At 41.4% G+C, this 19,023-nt stretch overlaps 1 protein-coding gene and 6 non-coding genes across 8 annotated transcripts in view; 6 read left to right on the forward strand and 1 right to left on the reverse strand.

Moving 5' to 3' along the window:
• sema3h (sema domain, immunoglobulin domain (Ig), short basic domain, secreted, (semaphorin) 3H) overlaps positions 1-19,023 on the reverse strand; it is a 74,228-nt gene that overhangs the window by 24,346 nt on the left and 30,859 nt on the right. For both annotated transcript variants that reach the window (XM_088082413.1, XM_042491601.2), the window contains exons 6-11: positions 13,073-13,135; positions 12,015-12,134; positions 9,692-9,785; positions 8,126-8,245; positions 7,262-7,407; positions 6,010-6,124 (exon numbers count right to left, since the gene is read on the reverse strand). In XM_088082413.1, the coding sequence (XP_087938539.1) occupies positions 6,010-6,124; positions 7,262-7,407; positions 8,126-8,245; positions 9,692-9,785; positions 12,015-12,134; positions 13,073-13,135 (658 nt within the window). The remainder of the gene's footprint in view (positions 1-6,009; positions 6,125-7,261; positions 7,408-8,125; positions 8,246-9,691; positions 9,786-12,014; positions 12,135-13,072; positions 13,136-19,023) is intronic.
• Positions 3,138-3,210, forward strand: trnar-ccu (transfer RNA arginine (anticodon CCU)). Its single transcript has one exon. It is a non-coding gene; the product is annotated as a tRNA-Arg (tRNA).
• On the forward strand, positions 3,217-3,288 carry trnam-cau (transfer RNA methionine (anticodon CAU)). The gene has a single exon. It is a non-coding gene; the product is annotated as a tRNA-Met (tRNA).
• Positions 6,816-6,888, forward strand: trnar-ccu (transfer RNA arginine (anticodon CCU)). Its single transcript has one exon. It is a non-coding gene; the product is annotated as a tRNA-Arg (tRNA).
• Positions 6,895-6,966, forward strand: trnam-cau (transfer RNA methionine (anticodon CAU)). The gene has a single exon. It is a non-coding gene; the product is annotated as a tRNA-Met (tRNA).
• Positions 8,477-8,549, forward strand: trnar-ccu (transfer RNA arginine (anticodon CCU)). Its single transcript has one exon. It is a non-coding gene; the product is annotated as a tRNA-Arg (tRNA).
• On the forward strand, positions 8,556-8,627 carry trnam-cau (transfer RNA methionine (anticodon CAU)). The gene has a single exon. It is a non-coding gene; the product is annotated as a tRNA-Met (tRNA).

The raw sequence follows: 19,023 nt of genomic DNA on the forward strand, positions 1-19,023 counted from the left end.
TTCTCATTTTCTTTATCTGTCCTCCCTGCTTTTGTTATATTTATCTTTTAAGATATGCCATATACTTTTAATTCTTCCTTTTTTTAAGTCAATGTAACATTCATCCGTCAGTGCAGTCCCTAACTGCTTTAGTGACTGCACTCCAAACATAAATACCTTTTTTTTTCACAATACTGTGCTGTTTGCTCTCCCTTCGTCTGTTCCCTTCCAGCAACAGCAGATGATGTAGTGACAAAGATATGGGTGCTGTCTTATGTCTGGAAAATTGAATCTCTCACACCCAGACAAAAATAGATGACGAAAATGCCTGAAAATACCTCAGCACCATGACACTGGGTCCAGCCATAGAGGGCTGTCTGTCTCCAACTCGAAAAAACCTCATAGCATGACTCTCCACCACAACAGCTACAACCACAACAACAGCAGCAAAAAGCAGAAAATGCTCTTCCACTGAGCTTGACTCTGAGTTCCTTCAGTTTGAAGGGGCAGCAGGAGGAACATCTGTCCTCCACGAAAGAGAAAAACACTACACATGAACCACTTCCACTCTGTTTGGTTTTAAAATAATTATGGCGAGGCTTGACGTAGAATTTCACACAATAAGTGATACCAACATCATGTGCAGTGAGCCTCATGAAAGCGACTCTCTACAACTCCAGACAATAAAACAACTGAACAATAAACTCAATGCAATCCTGTTTCATGAGTCAGTCCATGTGGCAATTACAGACCAGATGCTCTGTTCAAAACAAAGCCAACTCTGAGGGCGCCCAAGATGTTAAATGCACGAGTCAACAACTGCAAAAATACACTTAAGGAAAAAGAGCTGAATATTACAAGTCCTCTGAAAAAAACAACAAAATATATTGTTGCAATTTAGGATTAGAACAACTCAAATGAGCATTTTCTGATCTAACGTCTCCATTTGTAATTTGTAATGTGTCTGGCCTCTTCTACATGGCAATGCCGCCCAAGGCTCATTGGTATTTTAGTTTTAAGACCTGCACATGTGAACTCAAGAAAGACTAGAGACCAGAGGATTTGAACCAGGGCCAAAGTTTAAGTTTAGAATGGATTTGACCCACATGGTATCGAATACTTTTCACCTGTAAAAACACTGTCACAGCAGACAGGAGACAAACCCAAATAGCGCTACTTTGTTGTGTTTTTTTTTAAGTGTATTTTCCATAGACACACATACATACATACACACGCACATACAAAATTAAAAATAAAGAAAATGCTCACATTTGTGTCATTTGAATGCAACTACTATTTTCTTATTTTTTCTGTTACTCAGCACCCAAACATTGCTCACACACACACACACACACACAGCAAGGTGGTATTCACTGCTCTGCTGCTATGAGGGACCCGCACACTTTCAAGGGTTTATGGGATTTGTAGTGTTTCTGTGTGGCGGAGCATGGCATAAACACAAGACTGACAGCATTCTTTACCTGATGGGTTAATCTCCTGTATATGGGCTTGTGGTTTTGTGAATGCATATGTGTGTGTGTGTCCTGCTGAAGTGTATTCACAAACAAATTTGTATGCACCCTTATCAGATGTGTGAAACATGGCCACAGGCATGCCGGGAAGAAATGTTTATGCTTCTGACAAGTCAGAACTGTCTTGTGTACACAGAGAGGCTGAGGCTCAAGTATGCGTGTAACAGCTAAGAAGCTCTATATGTGTGTGTGTGTGTGTGTGTGTGTGTGTGTGTTTGTGTGTGTGAGTGTGTTTGTGGGTGCACTGAAATGTTGCTTAATGTTACATGTGTCTGTATAACGGTTTGACTACATGCAAGAATGGGAGTGTATAATTCAGTGTACATGTTAGTGTACTGTGTATGTTCACATAAATGGTCATTTCTGTCTGTGTGTGAGAGTAATACCATTTACTTCTGTTTACAAAAACGGCAAAGATAAGAAACCAGTCCTGTCTCCACAGTGCTCTCTCTGTCTCCGTGTTCTCTATCTGCATGTGTCAGATGTTTTCTTTTCCTTTACACAAAAAGGTGAGACTGATGACCGAGTGGCGCAGCAGAGGCATGGTGAGCCCATAACCCAGACACTGATAGGTCACAAAAGTGACATTCGTGCTTTATGAGTCGATGAATTACTGGACAAGTAGTATTGTGTCACTTGACTGGCCAATGTTGATACCAGCTGAAGCCCCAGTGGCCTAATGGATAAGACACTGGCCTCCTAAGACAGGGATTGTGGGTCCAAGTCCCATCTGTGGGAACTAATAGCATGGTGGCACTGTACAGGTGTGCTGGAGGTCCAGTATCAGAAGCATCATCCTCTGCTAACAATGTGTCACTGACACCTGGATGGCCTCAAAGGCACTGCCGTTACCTAAAGACATATTCTACTAATTTATCACACATCAATAAAGTTGGAACATGGAAAAATTAAAATCTGAGTGCCTTTTCGCACCCGACAGTCTAAACCAAGCTTAGCATTTTTGTTACATTGTAGAGATTTGATTCGGTAAATTTCAAGTTAACAGCGATTATGCGAGCATACTTAAGAACTATACATAGCACACCTATGTTCTGTTGTCATCACCTCATGAGCTGCATTTCTCTGTATCTGACATTGATTTGTGTGCAGACGGGCTCTCGACCTCCTCTCCGATCCCCTCTTTCTCATCCTCTCAGAAAAAAAGTACAGGAGTTTTTCTAACTGACCCTTCATTAAGTCACCTCCTCCCCTCCTTGTTGCCTTGCTCTGTCACTAAACTACACGCATACACAAACTCCACACACTGAGTTGACACTCTACTCTCATCACTTGACAATAGTCTGCCAAAACTTTATGTAGTTGGTCCAATAGTCCGAACCATCACATTTTTTTAATACCAGAACTGAACCAAACCATTGTTCAGTTTGATCCAGACTGACACCAGTACTATGTAGGACCAAGGTTCAGCATTTTGGTCAGGATAAGGGTGCTGGGGCCACAGCCCTTTTTCGATGTTTTCTCTGGTCATGTGGCACCAATTTCATAAGTATTTGATCTTTTTACTGCATATGCAGTCCAGGTTTTTTGACAATACTGTCTTTGCAGCACTGAGGCTGTTGTTTGTGCTAGCAAATCATTGTTAGTAGTGGAAACTGCTCTTTCCAAGCCCCAGTGGCCTAATGGATAAGGCACTGGCCTCCTAAGCCAGGGATTGTGGGTTCGAGTCCCATCTGGGGTGACTGACAGCAGAGTGGCGCAGAGGAAGCGTGCTGGGCCCATAACCCAGAGGTCGATGGATCGAAACCATCCTCTGCTAACAGTGTTTTACTGGCAGCTGTCTGGCCTTAAAGATATTTCCATGAATGCACTTCATTGAAGTTGGAAAACTAACACACCAAGTTAACACTGGATGCAGAAGTGCTTTGATATGTCGATTGTCTGGCCTGGCCGCTCACACCGAAAGGGCGTGTCTCTGTGCCAGTCAGCAAGCAATTCTGCTGCTCTGCTCTTTTCTATTCACATGAACAGCTCTGTCTCTGTTTGCTTTTGTGTATGTTCATGTGTGTGTGTGTCTGCTTGTCTCTCTCACCCTCTGTTCAGACACAATTGACAAATACATGGAAGCATGGGATGCATTTTTGATCATTTATCATAATCAGATCATTTATGTCTTTTATAATATATTCTTCATATCATTCATGATAGATTTTATCATAGAAAACAGATTTGCTAGCAGATGCTGAAACTATAGCCGCAGATCGCAAGCCAGCCTCATGGCTCAGGCCCGCGGTGTATCCTGTGTGGACAGCCCAACTGCTTGACATGAGCACCAAAATGAAGTGGCCAACCGTCCACAGAAAATTGGCGCCTCAGCGTCTGCACTGAACCACGGGTCAAGGGTCATTATTTTATTGTTGATCACTATAGATCACTAAGCCCCAGTGGCCTAATGGATAAGGCACTGGCCTCCTAAACCAAGGATTTTGGGTTCGGGTCCTATATAGAGTGATTTACAGCAGATTGGCGGAGCGGGAAGCATGCTGGGGCCATAAACCAGAGGTCAATGGATCAAAACCATCCTCTGCTAACACTGCTTCAATTAGGCAATGTTTTCTGACTGATACAGTGACATGAAGTAAACCCACATCTGTAGTCACTCTGGATGATTGAGCAGCGTAATCCAACTTAAGCCTCCTGAGACATTAAAGGTTTAATGCAAGCTCTCAATAAACTTGGTTACAACATCAAGTTTGACGTATGCAGACTGTGCAATGATATCACTTACTGAATTGCAGGCTATGACCTTCGTCCATCGACGTCAATACACAAGAACAAAAGTTGTTGGTGTGCATCATCTATCTACGCCGCTGTAGTGGTAAGAGCACAATATAAACAAACAAATTGAGCCCTCGCTATAGTGCCGCTTATGAGTTTCGAAAAATTCTGAAGAGGAGGAGGAGAATGTGGACACAGTCATGGCTGGGGAAAGTGTCCAACTTGGTGTGCCAATTTTGCAACAAAAGCTCTAAGTAAGTATTACTTAGACAAAATCGCACAGTGGATACTGGGTTTAAAGTTAATGATCTGAAATCACAAAGCAAGTTTAGTGTGACTGTCTTGCAGTTATCTGGCTAACTGCAAGCAGCATGGCTAAAATCATGATTGAAATAGTTGATATGACATTAGCATCCAAGGCCAGAGATTCTATATATTTGAGTCCCATCAAATGTTATTGAAAGCAGAATGGTGCAACGGAAGCGTACTGGACCCAAAACCCAAAGGTCGATGGATTAAAACCACTCTCTGCTACTTGACTTTTAAAGAACTTCGAAAGCCTTTAACCTCTATTTTACTGACAAAGATAACCCTCCTGGAAACAAAGGTGTCCTTGCAGCACAGAGCAGTACAGAGCTGCACAGAGGGTGAAATCGTTCTTAGATGTGACTGGAAGCAGTTAAATCATTTTGATGCAGAGAGAAAAAATACTGTATTCGGGGGAAAAAAATTCTGCCTGCAACTGCACCTCTCAACCTGCTCTACTGATCAAAATGTCTGCTAAGTCTGAGTCCATGTATGTTGAGATTTTATCTAAAGGAATAGAGATCTTCAAAGGATCTTCGTTTGTAAAAGTGACCCTGTTTACATCAGAAGCAGAAACACTGACATAAACAAAGCAACATCTTCAGGCAACCAGCTGTGGTGCCATATTGCTCAGAATCGTAAAGCTCACGACATCGCAGTCTGCAGTGTCATTTTTATGAGTGCTGGAAGTTTACTCCAGAACGCCCTTAATACCTGACACTCAATTAAAGATGCCTATGTGGGTGTGTAGGGCCTTCCACATGCTACACTGCTTATGCTCATGTATTTATAGAATTCAGTTCATCAATGCTGAATATCTGAGACTTGTAAGTCTGCAGCTACAAGTTCAGAGTGTAGAGAGGAAAACATCCTAGTTCACTCAAAATACAATGTGAAAGATGTCCCCACACACACACACACAGCCAACCGGAGGACACTGGCGCGAATCCTTGATAATGAATAAACCCACAGCAACTGAATGTTGAGGCCAGTTTCCGTGGTTACCAAGGCTGAGGCACGAAGACAAACCCAAGGTGACCGACAGGGCTGTTGATCACCGTGGTAACAGTGGAGCCCCACACACACACACACACACACACACACACACACACACACACACACACACACACACACACACACACACACACACACACACACACACACACACAAAGACAGACGCTGTGGTTGAGCACTTCTAAATTTTTTTCAGTCTGCGAACTGTCCTTCATCATTTCAAAATATTTAAGCTCGAAGTTCCAGCTCTTTGTGTGTCACTCTCATAAACACAAACACATACACACACATACTGGCTGAGTATCTGAACTGAATTTCTCTTATGAAGTGTTCAGTGGCAGAGCTCCAGCTGTTGATGTGTCCAGCAGTCGAGGCCTGTCTGATGTGATTAGCTTTACTTTGCATATAACGTGCTTGTCATTTGATGTTCGTGTGCACTCACGCAGCTGGTCGAAGTGTGTCTGTAGGCCGTCTGGTCCTGGGACTGAACACACCATACGAGCCTTCTGGAAGGTGCTCCACTTATTGACTAAACTCCTCTGGCCTCCGATGTCATTCTACACACACACACACACACACACACACACACAGAAAAAGAGAAATTGAATAAAAATATTTCTGTCTACGTTAAATAAACCATTCTTCTCATTATTCGCTCTTATCATCAGAAAGAAAACCAAGAAAACATAGATTTCACTGGTTTGTTTTTATTTCTAAGAATATTCAGTGTGAACCCCCAGAATAACTGGTCAAATATGGATCCAAATAAAGAATAAACTATTATAAAGATGCTATAACTTGCAATGATTTATACCTAAACTTCTTTAATTTTACCCACTTTAAAACATGACACAATGACATATGTTTCACCTAAATCAAGAAAAAGAGATGATACCAGAGACAAAGCACAAATGATTTGTGAACAGGCACATACACCCGCCAAAGTCAGCTTACTTAATGTGCAACCCAATTCTCTTAACTGCCTGTCCAATATATGTACACATGGGGTGTGAAGAGTACAACTTCTCTCACCAAATGGACAATAATTTCCCATAAATCATTATATAATGTCAGACCAGACTGTCGATGTCAGGAAAACAGTTTGTGCTGCAGACACAGACTGCTGAGCACTATAGAATTGTTGCTTCACTGCCTCACTGCTATTGTCCTATTTTCCTCATAGCTCTAGTTTGCCGTGCTTGCTCCCTGCTGTTCATGTCATTGTGTGCATTCTTTGACAAATTTGAAGCCCCAGTGGCCTAATGGATAAGGCACTGGCCTCCTAAGCCAGGGATTGTGGGTTCAAGTCCCATCTGGGGTGACTGACAGCAGAGTGGCGCAGCGGAAGCGTGCTGGGCCCATAACCCAGAGGTCGATGGATCGAAACCATCCTCTGCTAACAGTATTTTATAGTTCAGGCACCCAGTTACCCTCAGGGCTGAAACACACACAATGCTGAGCTGTAAGTGAGTGTCTGTGATGCTAGTTATTGCGGTGAGTCTAACTGGCCCTTGTTGGCAATTTACATAAAACACACACGTCAGCAGGTGCAGACACACGGACTGACCAGCACGTACAAACTCTACCTGTTCAGGCAAACACATGTTTATGTAAGCTACATGCAGACAGTCTCTGATATGAGCTCCCACACACACAAACCTAGTCTCTATCTTTCTCCAACAAACACTCCATACCTTGCACACACGTGCCACTCGGGAGTAGAGCACCTTCCCAGCAGCCCCTTCTGCCTCCTGAGCGCGCTCAGTGAAGAACACGTAGACCTTATCATCTTCTGGGTTATCAGTTTCAGACAGCGGCGCTACCCGCACAAACTGGGCATCTGGAGAGAGAGAAAGACAAGCACAACTGAGTTTACAAACAGCAGAGAGAGTCAACATGTATCTTGTTGATATCAGCAGCAGACGTCGATGCACCGGTTTGATAAAACACCAACCGGGCGAGCAGGAGATGGTTTTAGAGATGCTGATTTAGAGCAAAAGCCATTCAGTTCTGTTCAGAATATTCAGTTTACAAAGCAAGAACAGAAAAGTGGCTGTTAAATGTATTCATTTATGTTAATCTAATGACTAATGAAAGAAATGCAGAAACAGCAGAGACATGTATTAAAGGCGTAGCTGTTTGATACAGAATTCATATGTTATTGATGACATCACTGTGAGATTAATTGATTGTTATTCACTTGCAAAGAGCCAGTGGAAACTCAGCTGTTAGCAGATGTTAGCTGTTAGCAGTGAGCCACATGTTTTAGTTCCAAGACACGATGACTCGCAGTTTACAAGAATTCAATCAAGACAAATCCTGGGTGGCATGCTAAATGCAAAGTCATTTTATCTGGTGTTTTCGAGATTAAATTTTGTTCCAACTGAAATTCCAGTGTTTGTTGATTTCTAAAACAACTCATGACCAACCAGCTCAGAAATATTGCAAAACAATATCTCTGTACGCAAGCAAAGACTTCTCTTGTAGTATCCGACCACTGCAGGTCAGAGATCAGTTTTCCAAACTTTGGGGTTCTCTCTACATTTCTTTGCACTTACCCTGTAGCCATGTGGAGTCGTACTGCTCAGTGCGGATGACATGACGGCTGCCGAGACTACGGAAGAAGGCGGAGTCCCGGCTCATGAAGTCAGAGGTGATCCCAGCGTATAGCTCTCCATCTACACAGAATAGCAAAAGGTTTATGTACTTTTTTTAATCTAAAACAGAATGGACAATTTTTTTATGACATTAGGTTTCTTTTGACATAATCTCACATTGGTTCATGCAACAAGATGGCATATTTTTGCCACCCACGCCATTGTTATGGTGACCTTAGGGGACACTTTTGTACGTAAAGCCATCTTTTGTGCTAGCAAATCATTGTTTGTAGTGGTAATGTCTCATTACAAGCCCCAGTGGCCTAATGGATAAGGCACTGGCCTCCTAAGCCAGGGATTGTGGGTTCGAGTCCCATCTGGGGTGACTGACAGCAGAGTGGCGCAGCGGAAGCGTGCTGGGCCCATAACCCAGAGGTCGATGGATCGAAACCATCCTCTGCTAACAGTGTTTTACTGGCAGCTGTCTGGCCTTAAAGACATTTCAATTAATGCACTTCAGTGAAGTTGGAAAACTGAAACACCAAGTTCACACCAGAGGCAGAAATGCTCCAATATGTCAATTGGCATGCATCAACAACTGCCTGGCTGCTCACACCAAAAGGGCATGTCTCTGTGCCAGTCAGCAAGCAATTCTGCTGCTTTGCTTTTTTCTATTCACATGTACAGCTCTGTCTCTGTTTGCTTTTGTGTATGTTCATGTGTGTGTGTGTCTGCTTGTCTCTCTCACCCTCTGTTTAGACACAATTGACAAATACATGGAAGCATGGGATGCATTTTTGATCTATGTCTTTTATAATATATCCTTCACATCATTCATGATAGATTTTATCATAGAAAACAGATTTTCTGCTTGTGAAATAAATAGACCAGAAGTTACAATATAGCTACAGATTGCAAGCCAGCGTCAAGGCTCAGGCCCGCGGCGCATCCTGTGTGAACAGCCCTACTGCTTGACATGAGCGGATTATGCATAATATGTCCAAGATTTCTCAGTTTACTACCTTTGAAACTGATTAATACTAATATCGTCCAAAACGTGTGATGAACTCTGAGGATTGCCAAACCGCAATACTGTGCCTCAGTGTGTCCTGTGTTGTCAGAGATGGAGCACCAAAGCTGCTGCTTATGCAATAACTCTGAAGTAGACATACTGTAAGTTTGTTCTACTGCTGCAAACCACTCATACTGCGAACTGAAAGCATTCATAGCCATAACTTAAGACATTATGTGGAGATGGTGAAAAAAAAACACCTATCTACTCTCTCAAATTAATAATATTATTAACAAAGTCAGTACTGTGCTGATACAATACTGTGTCTTACAGCGCTGCAATAATAAACCCATATGTTTAATTGTTTGTTTGAGTGTTTGTCGTTTGCCTCGGCATAAGTCCACTGACAACTTATAGCTGTTCTCATGACAACTTATAATTCATAGTTCATTTGAGTTGTAGTTTGAGGAAAAAGACAACTTAGAGGAAAAAGACAACTTACAAATTCAACTTACCAACTACAGCAGAGGCTGTTTTCTGAAACGGATCATAGGGACATTTCCCTTTTCCGCACTCTGTCTGGCTGTAGGAGAGAGTCTGGTGCTCTGACTGGCAAAGAAAACAGAGACAGAGGTCACTCAGACAGCGAGGGAGAAAACCAGTCAGACAGAAGAAAACAGACAGGAGAACAAGTTGTTTGGGCAGACTGACAGGCTGTGAGTCTTTAATTCAATCTTTAATATGTAAATAATTTGATTCAGCCTCTGATTCCACTGAATAAGTGAAAAGACGTTTTGAGCCAGCGAACTAGCCGGCTATCATTATCATAGCCACACATGCAAGCACACACACACACACACACACACATACACATACACACACACACATACACACATACACACATACACATACACACATCCACAGTGTGGCACACACACACACACACACACACACACGCACACACACACACAAAGTGAGCAGCTAATTGAGGGTAGTCAGGCTAAGTGGAAGGATTTTAAAATGTGTGAAGTCCAGTCTGACACCAGTCAGCACCACCAGCTCCTCTAAGCACCTCGCCTGATCTTACACAGCCTTTCATGGGATTAGCTGTTCCCTGACACACACACACACACACACACACACAAATACAAATGCAGGAATGCACATACCCCCCAGCCACACACACACACACATAAAATCACTTCTCTGTGATCAGTCTCTGATCCTGCAGTTGGCACAGGTTTAAACCTTACACACATGCACACACACCTCCACCCATAACTGAGGGAATTTAGAACCATTAACCTATTTCTGACAAAATGATAACCCACATGTGTCTTAATCATGAGAAGTTACCGACTAGTCAGTGTGGAATAAAGGATATCCACTCGGGCTCTATTCAAATTATATTTGACATAAAAATTTCAAACTAAAAAAACCTACAGTGTCTGGTGGCCCCCAGAGTGCAGCCTCAATGACAAAAGGTACACTGTATATATTACAGATAGATGGCAGAGGGGTTAACCCTGGTGAATATGTGGGCATAGGGGCAGACATCACACATATGATATTTCAGCTCCTGATAGGCCTGTGTATAGGGGCTGGGAGGCAGAACACACACACAGGGTGGTGGGTGGCAGGAACAGCACTGCTTCATATTTTTTCTTTTTTTTTTAAATTTATTTAAATTTTATATACATATATATATATATATATATATATATATATATACATATATATATATATTATACCATATGATCAAATGTTTAAAAATGTTTGACATTATTTTGCAGGCAAGCTAACTAAGAAGCTACAGCTGGATGTGGGTGCCATGCCAGTGGTTCAATAGCCCATTATTCTGAAACCCCAATAATTCAAAAAACCTCCCACTGGACCGAAAGCCCGCAATCCGGCGCCTCGTTGTCCCAAAAACAAAAGCCCACATGTGTTTATTTAACTCAGTTAACAGAAAAACTGTCATAATTTCAGCTGAAAAGAAAAATCCCTCTTGAGGAGTCTCAAAAAAGTCATACATTATGATTTATACGTTATCTTTTAAATTAGGCCATAAATTAACGGAGTCTGGAAAGCAGTAAAGCCAACAGTCACTAAACTCGCACCTCCAGAGTGTGTCTGTTCAGAAAAACAGGCCTTTGAAGCGAGGGGATTTTGTTTACCGGATAATGGGCCGTTGGACCAATGGGCAGTCGACTGGATGTGATGGGGAGGAAAGGCCAGTTACATGTCAGTTATATCGCCAAGTCAATCCTGCACTAATATTATGTTTGAAAGCGCAGTAGGGAACATAAAAACTGGGGATATCCTGAAAAACTGTTTTTGGCCCCGATCCAGATGTGAGTCCTTCGGTATTGATTATCTACTGATATATAGTCCAATCTGATACTTTCATATTTTAAGTATCTGACACAGAAATAAGAGCAGTGTGGCTGTAAATCTGTCTGAATTTGGCATTTTATTTTTCACAAACTACTTGATCTAAATACTAACGGTCATGTTACAAAAATATCAGGCTTATAAACTTAATTTATTTACATGATGTGAATGAAAGATTAACTACATGAATGTAACTCCTGAGATTTATGTGATGCAATTAGCTGCTAGAAGGAAGACATTTCACTCTGTTGGATTTGTTGGAACCAGAGAAACTCCACTGGCGGTTGTAGCGGTGTTACAGAGTGGAGCTTCGTCCCCTGCAAAAGATCTACTTTGGTACTGTGATTCCCCTTCCAGTCACTGTGACAGAGGGAGCACTTTCTCGCTTCTTTAATGGCTGCAGAAAATGATTATTTGTGTATATGTGTGTGCTTGCAGTAATACCTGTTGGAAGATGTTGGTGGCTATGAAAGCACATCGGGGGTTGAAGGCTCCAGTGCCACAAACATACAGGTGAGTCTGATTAAAAGGCTGCAGAACTCGCAGGAAGTTAGCACACTCCAGCTAGACAGAGAGACACACACACACACAACACACACACACACACACACACACACACAGAGAGAGAGAGGGACCACAATGTGAGAAATAATGGAAACATACAGTATTTTATTACATATATAAGTGGTTACTTTATATTAATGTGTTGAACTTCTGTTACGGATGAAGAGGTGGGTTTGATCCTTTTTGTTCCTGCTCCTGGAAATGTAACAATTTCTACCACCTGGAAATAATATTGACAAAAGTGATAAGAAAAGGAGCCACGTTGAATTTTATTTTCTTATTATTAAAAACATGACCTGCATGTCTCTCATTAGAATCTGTTGTGTGAAACCTTTTCCAAGAGTTTTCACACACAAAAAGCATGAAGGGCTCCAGCTCCACTGAAGTTAAAAGTAAGACACGTTTGCTTGATAAGCATCACCTGTTTTTCTTTTCTTCTATGTCAAAGTCCTGTACGTGTTGTTTTGTTGTCAGAATAAATCTAGTTAACCTGAATCTTCATATCCTCGCCAGCATGAGAGCTCTGTTGTTTGTTTATTGTTCCCAAATGAATCAGATTCATGCAACTTAAGTTCCGTTCCAGATTGTAATCTTTCATGCAACTGTCTTGTTTTACTTCTGCAAAACTCTTCAATTTTTTTTTCTTTTGTGGTGGCAGCACAAGGTGAAGAAACCTGATATAACCTGACCTGTAAGCCACTGATCCGTATCTGCGTAGAAGTCTGTAGAAATGAGTTTTCTTTCGTGTTACTTTAAAACCAATCGCCTGCACTCATGGTATCAGAGTTACTGTGGAACCTGTTGCTTGGCTTATGCAATCTAGTGTGTTTGTGTGTGCATCTGTGTGTGTGTGTGTGTGTGTGTGTGTGTGTGTGTGTGTGTGTGTGTGTGTGTGTGTGTGTGTGTGTGTGTGTGTGTGTGTGTGTGTGTTGAATCACCTCTGGATCCTTTCCAGCCATGAGACATTCTTGGATACGGTCTGGGCTGGCTGGCCAGTACAGCTACAGAGAGCGAGAGAGATAAAGAAAAACAGAGTGAGAGAAAGTGTTTAAAAACAGTTTTTATTGCTCACCACCAATTTCCGATAAAAGGCTTTTGGCATTGGAAGGTGCTTGACAAGGAAGTGAGGCAAGGACAGTCAGCAAAACATGACTAATCTAGATGAAAAGGGGGGCAGGAGGAGAAGAGGGAGATTTTAGTACCTCTTGTGAGACAGCTTCAGGGAGGAGACAATAAAAACCAACTGGCAGCACCGCTGAGCTCTAATGAGTCAAGCTGTCAGAGCAGCAGTGATGTTGGCAACATGAGTAATTAATCCACCATTTGACTGAGAATACAGAGTCTTTAGCTACATGTGCTCAAGAATGCAACTGTTGTTTTTAGATTGGATAAAGCATTCATTTAATTTTCTCAATGGCTGCATTGGCATGCCTCATATTTGTCTTTTTAAACATTATTATCTCTGCCATGCCTAAGCCTGGAGGGGACCATGCGTTCAGTCGTGTATGTGTGTGCATGTATCTGTCTGGCCACAGCTAATCTTACAAACTATTGGACCAACTATTGGACCAATCAGCCTGATTTATATTCTCTGCATTTATGACTGTATGTTGAAGGATCTCTCCTGATTGATGTTGGAAACCAGTTTGATTGACTGTTTCATACCTGTTATATGTCATGACTACTCACTACTCTTAACTTGCCTGTAGAGACTAAAAAACTTTAGGAAATTTGTCTGCCTACAGCAATAAGCTCTACCATCTGTTGCAGGCCTAATTTGGAGTTTGTCATGACTTATAAAGTGACATCCATAGAAAAGTTTCCTCTCATTTTGAGACAGAGCATCTGCAAACTAATTCCATATCTGATATGATATGATATGATCCACTAGAGGTAGGCATTATACAATATGAATAAATCACATTTGTTTTGACATCTTAGCCACAGTTGGGCTGCAACTAGGTGTTGTTTCATCACCCGAACAATGCCATACCACAATGGGAGCATTTCAGAAGCTAGACGATTTTCTAGACTTTTTAGACTTGTTGATTAAGTCATTTTTTCTTTACATTTGTGCTTCATTCATAAGTACGCAAACAAGCTATGTAATTAAATGGTTTATCTTGTTATTAAAAATACATTCATCCTCATAATTGTACTGTAATAGACCGCACTTGTATAGGTCTTTTCTAGTCCTCTGACCACTCAAAGCACTTTAACACATTCACTCACAGGTGGCCAAAGCTACCGTCCATTGTGCCACCTGCTACTTAGTTAACAATCACGCTTTGATGGCGCAGAAACAGGAGCAACTTGGGATTCAGTATTTTGACCAAGGGTACTTCCACATGTTGACTGGAGGAGCCGGGATCAAACAACCAATCTTCTGGTAAGTGGAAAATTTGCTCTACCTCTTAGCCACAGCCGCCCAGAGGATGGTAAGTTGTCAGATGTTTTTCAGCATCTAGCATTATTATTGGTTTAAATGTGCACCTTCCCCTTCCCTGCCCATTGGTGGCTATCTATTTTTCATATACAGGGCCTGTTAGCAGGAGAAATCGATCTGCTCTGTAAAATGCCCTGCAGATCCATCAAAAATAGATGAGGCTTTTTTTATTAGCTCCTTGAATGCTTCTGAAACGCACTGTGGTGCATCTGCTGGAATTACAAGAATTGTCTAGAGCAGCCGCAGCCGCAGCCAGCACAGCTGGATGCCTGGCGGAGATCTGCATTCAACTAAGTGCACTTTGCTAGTTGTTTTTTTTTTTGACAACACCAGTGCTAATAGTGCCAACTGTTTTGTTACAACAGTAAGCTATTTCGGAGTTTGGCGGTATTGTAGACTTCATAATTATGATGTTATTCAATCCTGATTAAAGACGTTTGAGGGCTCCTGTTAAAATCTAAGTATCCAAAGCGGCCAAACAATGTTCAACCTTTTCTAACTCAGTTCTATGTCATGTCTAATTTGTTTTTATTTGTCATACGTTTCCAGTTGGTCTGATGTACATTACGTTTTTATCGGACCTGACAGGACCTAAGAAGAATCAGATTTTGTGCCAATTATGTTAATAGAACAGCACCCTGGACAGGAAGCAAAAAAGTTGTTGATTTGTTTCGATCAGACAGTTCACACACTCAGAAGCCAACATGCTTGCCTTGTGTCTTTTTTTGACCATCTGCCAGCTCACAGGCCAGACCATTACACTTAATACTCTTCATAACGCCTGTAGGCTGTTTGCCATTTGTATCACTGCCAAGTAAGAGAATAGATGAGACTGTTCCAAAAGAAATGGAAAGAAAAACTTCTGTAATGCAGAAATGAGACAGGCAATGTAACCTGTCAAATATATGGCTCAAGGGCAGATATTCAGACATTAAGTTATTTATGGAGGCAGGAGACAGTGTTTATCCACTTTTCTAGACTGTCTGAATCACTATGTCTGAGTAAAATCCACAGGTCGTTTAAAAATAAGGCCACAAATTCTCTGGTCCAGTTTAGGTTCGGTTGTGTGTGGGTTTTTAGCTGCAAGCAGCTCTATAGCTCGTCCTGTAGGTTTGTGGATCAGTTCACAGAAATTTGTCCGCCCTCTGGCGGCAACAGTTTCACCTGAGGAGGCAAAAATTTGGAGGACATCAACTATGTGTGTGTAAAGGTGTTTGTGCCAAAAAGGGGGGCATCATAATGGGGGATGGATGCGTGTACCTGGTCGCAGCGGTTACAAATTCACGTTTTTTAATGGATTAGTTCATTTAAGGTTCAGGTCAGAGAATCACCCATGAAAAGTCTTATTTCTAAACAGAAAACAAATGACTTCACCGTTGAACTAACCTCTCAAACACTTACAAATAGCCTGAGAGAACTAATGTAATCAAAACAACATGCGCTCTGCATTGGAATGTCCCGTTAAACTGCGCTGTTTGTGTGCATGTAAACATAATCAGTATAAAATATTAAAACACTCAAAATGGGGATTATTCCACTGCTTTTGTGTTGAGCCAAAAGGGCTTAAAAGTTGTGAGGCATCAATAACAACAGAGGGAAGTGTAGCTTAGTGTCAAATGGCACCTATGACTAATCTAAATATTTCCCTGAGTCATTCCCTCAGACACCAGAGCGGTGGAGTAGAGATTGCATTGATATGCTAAGTGATCGTCCTAAATTATTTCCACATACCATACAAACCGCGCACTTTACGGAAGCAAATAGAGAAACCGTACCTTTTGTTTTAGTTTAGATCACTTTAAAATGAAAAAGGTCATTATCACCCAAATGAAAACTGTGATTTCTCAAGTGTCATTAACAGTGAAAGAAATAAGACATGATCTTAGCGGCTCTAACAGAAAAACTTCCAAGCCGCTTCTTCAAGAGTTTACTTCACTCACAACATGTAACACCATTCGAAAGTGATTAATGACAAATGATGGTGCTCTCAGGAAATAATTTCTTTTGGATGTCAGTAATCGTTCCCTGATGTAGTCATTCCCGGAGAGCCCGGTGCGGAGCCGAGACGATCAGATAAGATTAGCGACCACGTTCCACCTTATCTCCAAATACCACACACTGACACATAAAGACTTTGCTTAATGGAAATTTCCCCCTCTGTGTCGAGCGTGCTGGTTGTCAATTGTAAGCAAAATATAGAATTCATTGGCAGAAAAATGAATTCTGCATATCGAACAAGTGGAAATTTGATGTTGAGAAATGAATACTGCACTTTGGTGAAGAATACTAGCGCTAAAAAGGCAAGAAAAAATGGAAACAAAAGAAGTAGTGAGAATGAGACAAGTATGCAAAATCAGCCACAAACACACACTCAAACCCTTGCTGACCCTTTTGTGTAATGTGGGTTGCCAGCTGCAGACTCACACAGAAGGAATGCCTTGAGGGTTTTTGGCCTGATCAAAGAGAAAAAGCGACTGAAGGCAGCAGCATCACGTTTGGCACTCTGCCCTGAACTGTGATGGACTGGACAAACTGGTTACGTGTCCGTCTCTCTATGCCAAAATCTGTTTTTATTAAGCCAGGAAGACTGCGTACATATGAGCATGTGTGATAATATTCATGTAAAAAAAGTGAAAGAGTAGGAATAAGATGGTCTCAAGCTGCACTGATAAAGAAGCTCTGGATGTCAGAGGCATAAAAAATAAACAGACATATAGAGAATATGGCACTGCAAGTGGTTTAACACCATCAGGGAAAAACTGCACACAAGCTGGAACAGTATAAACAGACTATAAATACTGTATGTACAAATATATAACTTTACAGCCAGAATGGAGCTGAGTTATGAGTTGACTATGACTATCTATCCTTTTATTGGCTGACTGCCCGGCTGAGTGGGTGGCTGGCCAGCTTGACTGCTGTCTGTCTGTCTCACTGGTTGTTTGTCTACCTGCCTACCTGTTTTGCTCTCTGATAGCTTGCGTGTACGTCTGACAGATGAGGGTATTGATTTGATCCGGCAGGGCAGATTTATGAAAAGGCAGCACTGTCGCTGTCCTTGCTCTGACCCTGAACTTATCCAGACTGGTTGGCAAACCGTCAACATGTCTGTCTGGATATCATTTAAAGTTAAGGCAACAGCATGAAACTGGATACTGTGACAAACCTCGAACATATATCTTATAGTCATTGTTGATTTTTCTTTTAAAAGATGCAGATTGCTTTAAACTGATTTCCACACAGATTTTGTGTCCCTATGCACCTAAAACTTGCGTTTCCTGCTGTAAATGTTGGTTTTGACTGTGAGTTTGAATTTTGCGGACACTTGTGTTGGATATGTTTGGTCATTTGCACCAGTGGTGAGTATTGCAGGAATTAAGCATGTGTTAATGCACAGCCATTAGGATGCGCGACACTTGTCTGGGCGGGAACTTGACCAGCTGGACAGAAAGAGGGCAGAGCTGTCAGAACACAGCAGGGGGGTCTACCTCAGAGTTTTAAGCCTCACGACATTGATGCAATGTGAAAATCCTGGTCCTCAAAATATTGATATACACTTAAAAAAGACTTGATTAATCCTCTAAATCAGAAAATGTAGAAAAACAGAAGTACTCAAAGATATACAATATCAATAAATACAGGAAATAAAATGTTGATTTAACAGGCTGCACACAGGTTGCCATGTTGTCAGGTGACACGAAAATGTGGTGGAGCAAAGGTGATCTGTTTCTGCCTTTGTTCATAACTAGATCCAAACTTCAGCTGATGCTAGAAGCATCTCCAGCACCAACAGGACTTATGCTGCTCGGCAGAAAACATAGACAGTGGAAACGGTGGGAATGTAAGAGACATGCAGAAAATAATTTATGCCCTGAATGGCATCCATTACCTTACTATCCTCTGTTTTGAAAACTTACATTGATTTGGCTACAAAAGGAGCTTTATGCCTCATGCAAAGTGTATGAATGGTGGTTAAGAAGTTTAGCTTACAAGGTATTTATGTAACATGGATGTAATCCATGCTGGATTTAAGATAATTAAAAAAAAAATGTGCAAATGTTTTATACAGAAGGAAATGCAGGATACACTAAATGTTTTTTGTTGAGTAAAACTGAATGTAAGCATAACATTTGTTTGTGTAAAAGAGACCTCACACAGGCTTAGTAGGCTTTTAAAATCTTTCTAAATATCAGTGGATAAACTAAACAATACACAGTGATGAGGCAAAAAAAAATCTACATTTTGGAGATGTTTTATCTAACAGAGACAGCACTGCAGCTTTAACGGATTGGCCGATTTGGAACGAGATGGAAAGAAGAGACAGTGGAGATCATGCGCTTCTATGGCTCAAGCAATATTTCTCTCCATGAGGGGAGGTAATTAATCTTAATTAAGTTAATGAATGTAAACACCAGAAAATAGGGACTGAGGAAGAAAGATTGG

This window comes from Plectropomus leopardus, chromosome 9 (assembly GCF_026936395.1).
Source record: "Plectropomus leopardus strain MGB_pleo_1.0 chromosome 9, ASM2693639v1, whole genome shotgun sequence".
In the NCBI taxonomy this organism is placed as follows: Eukaryota; Metazoa; Chordata; class Actinopteri; order Perciformes; family Serranidae; genus Plectropomus; species Plectropomus leopardus.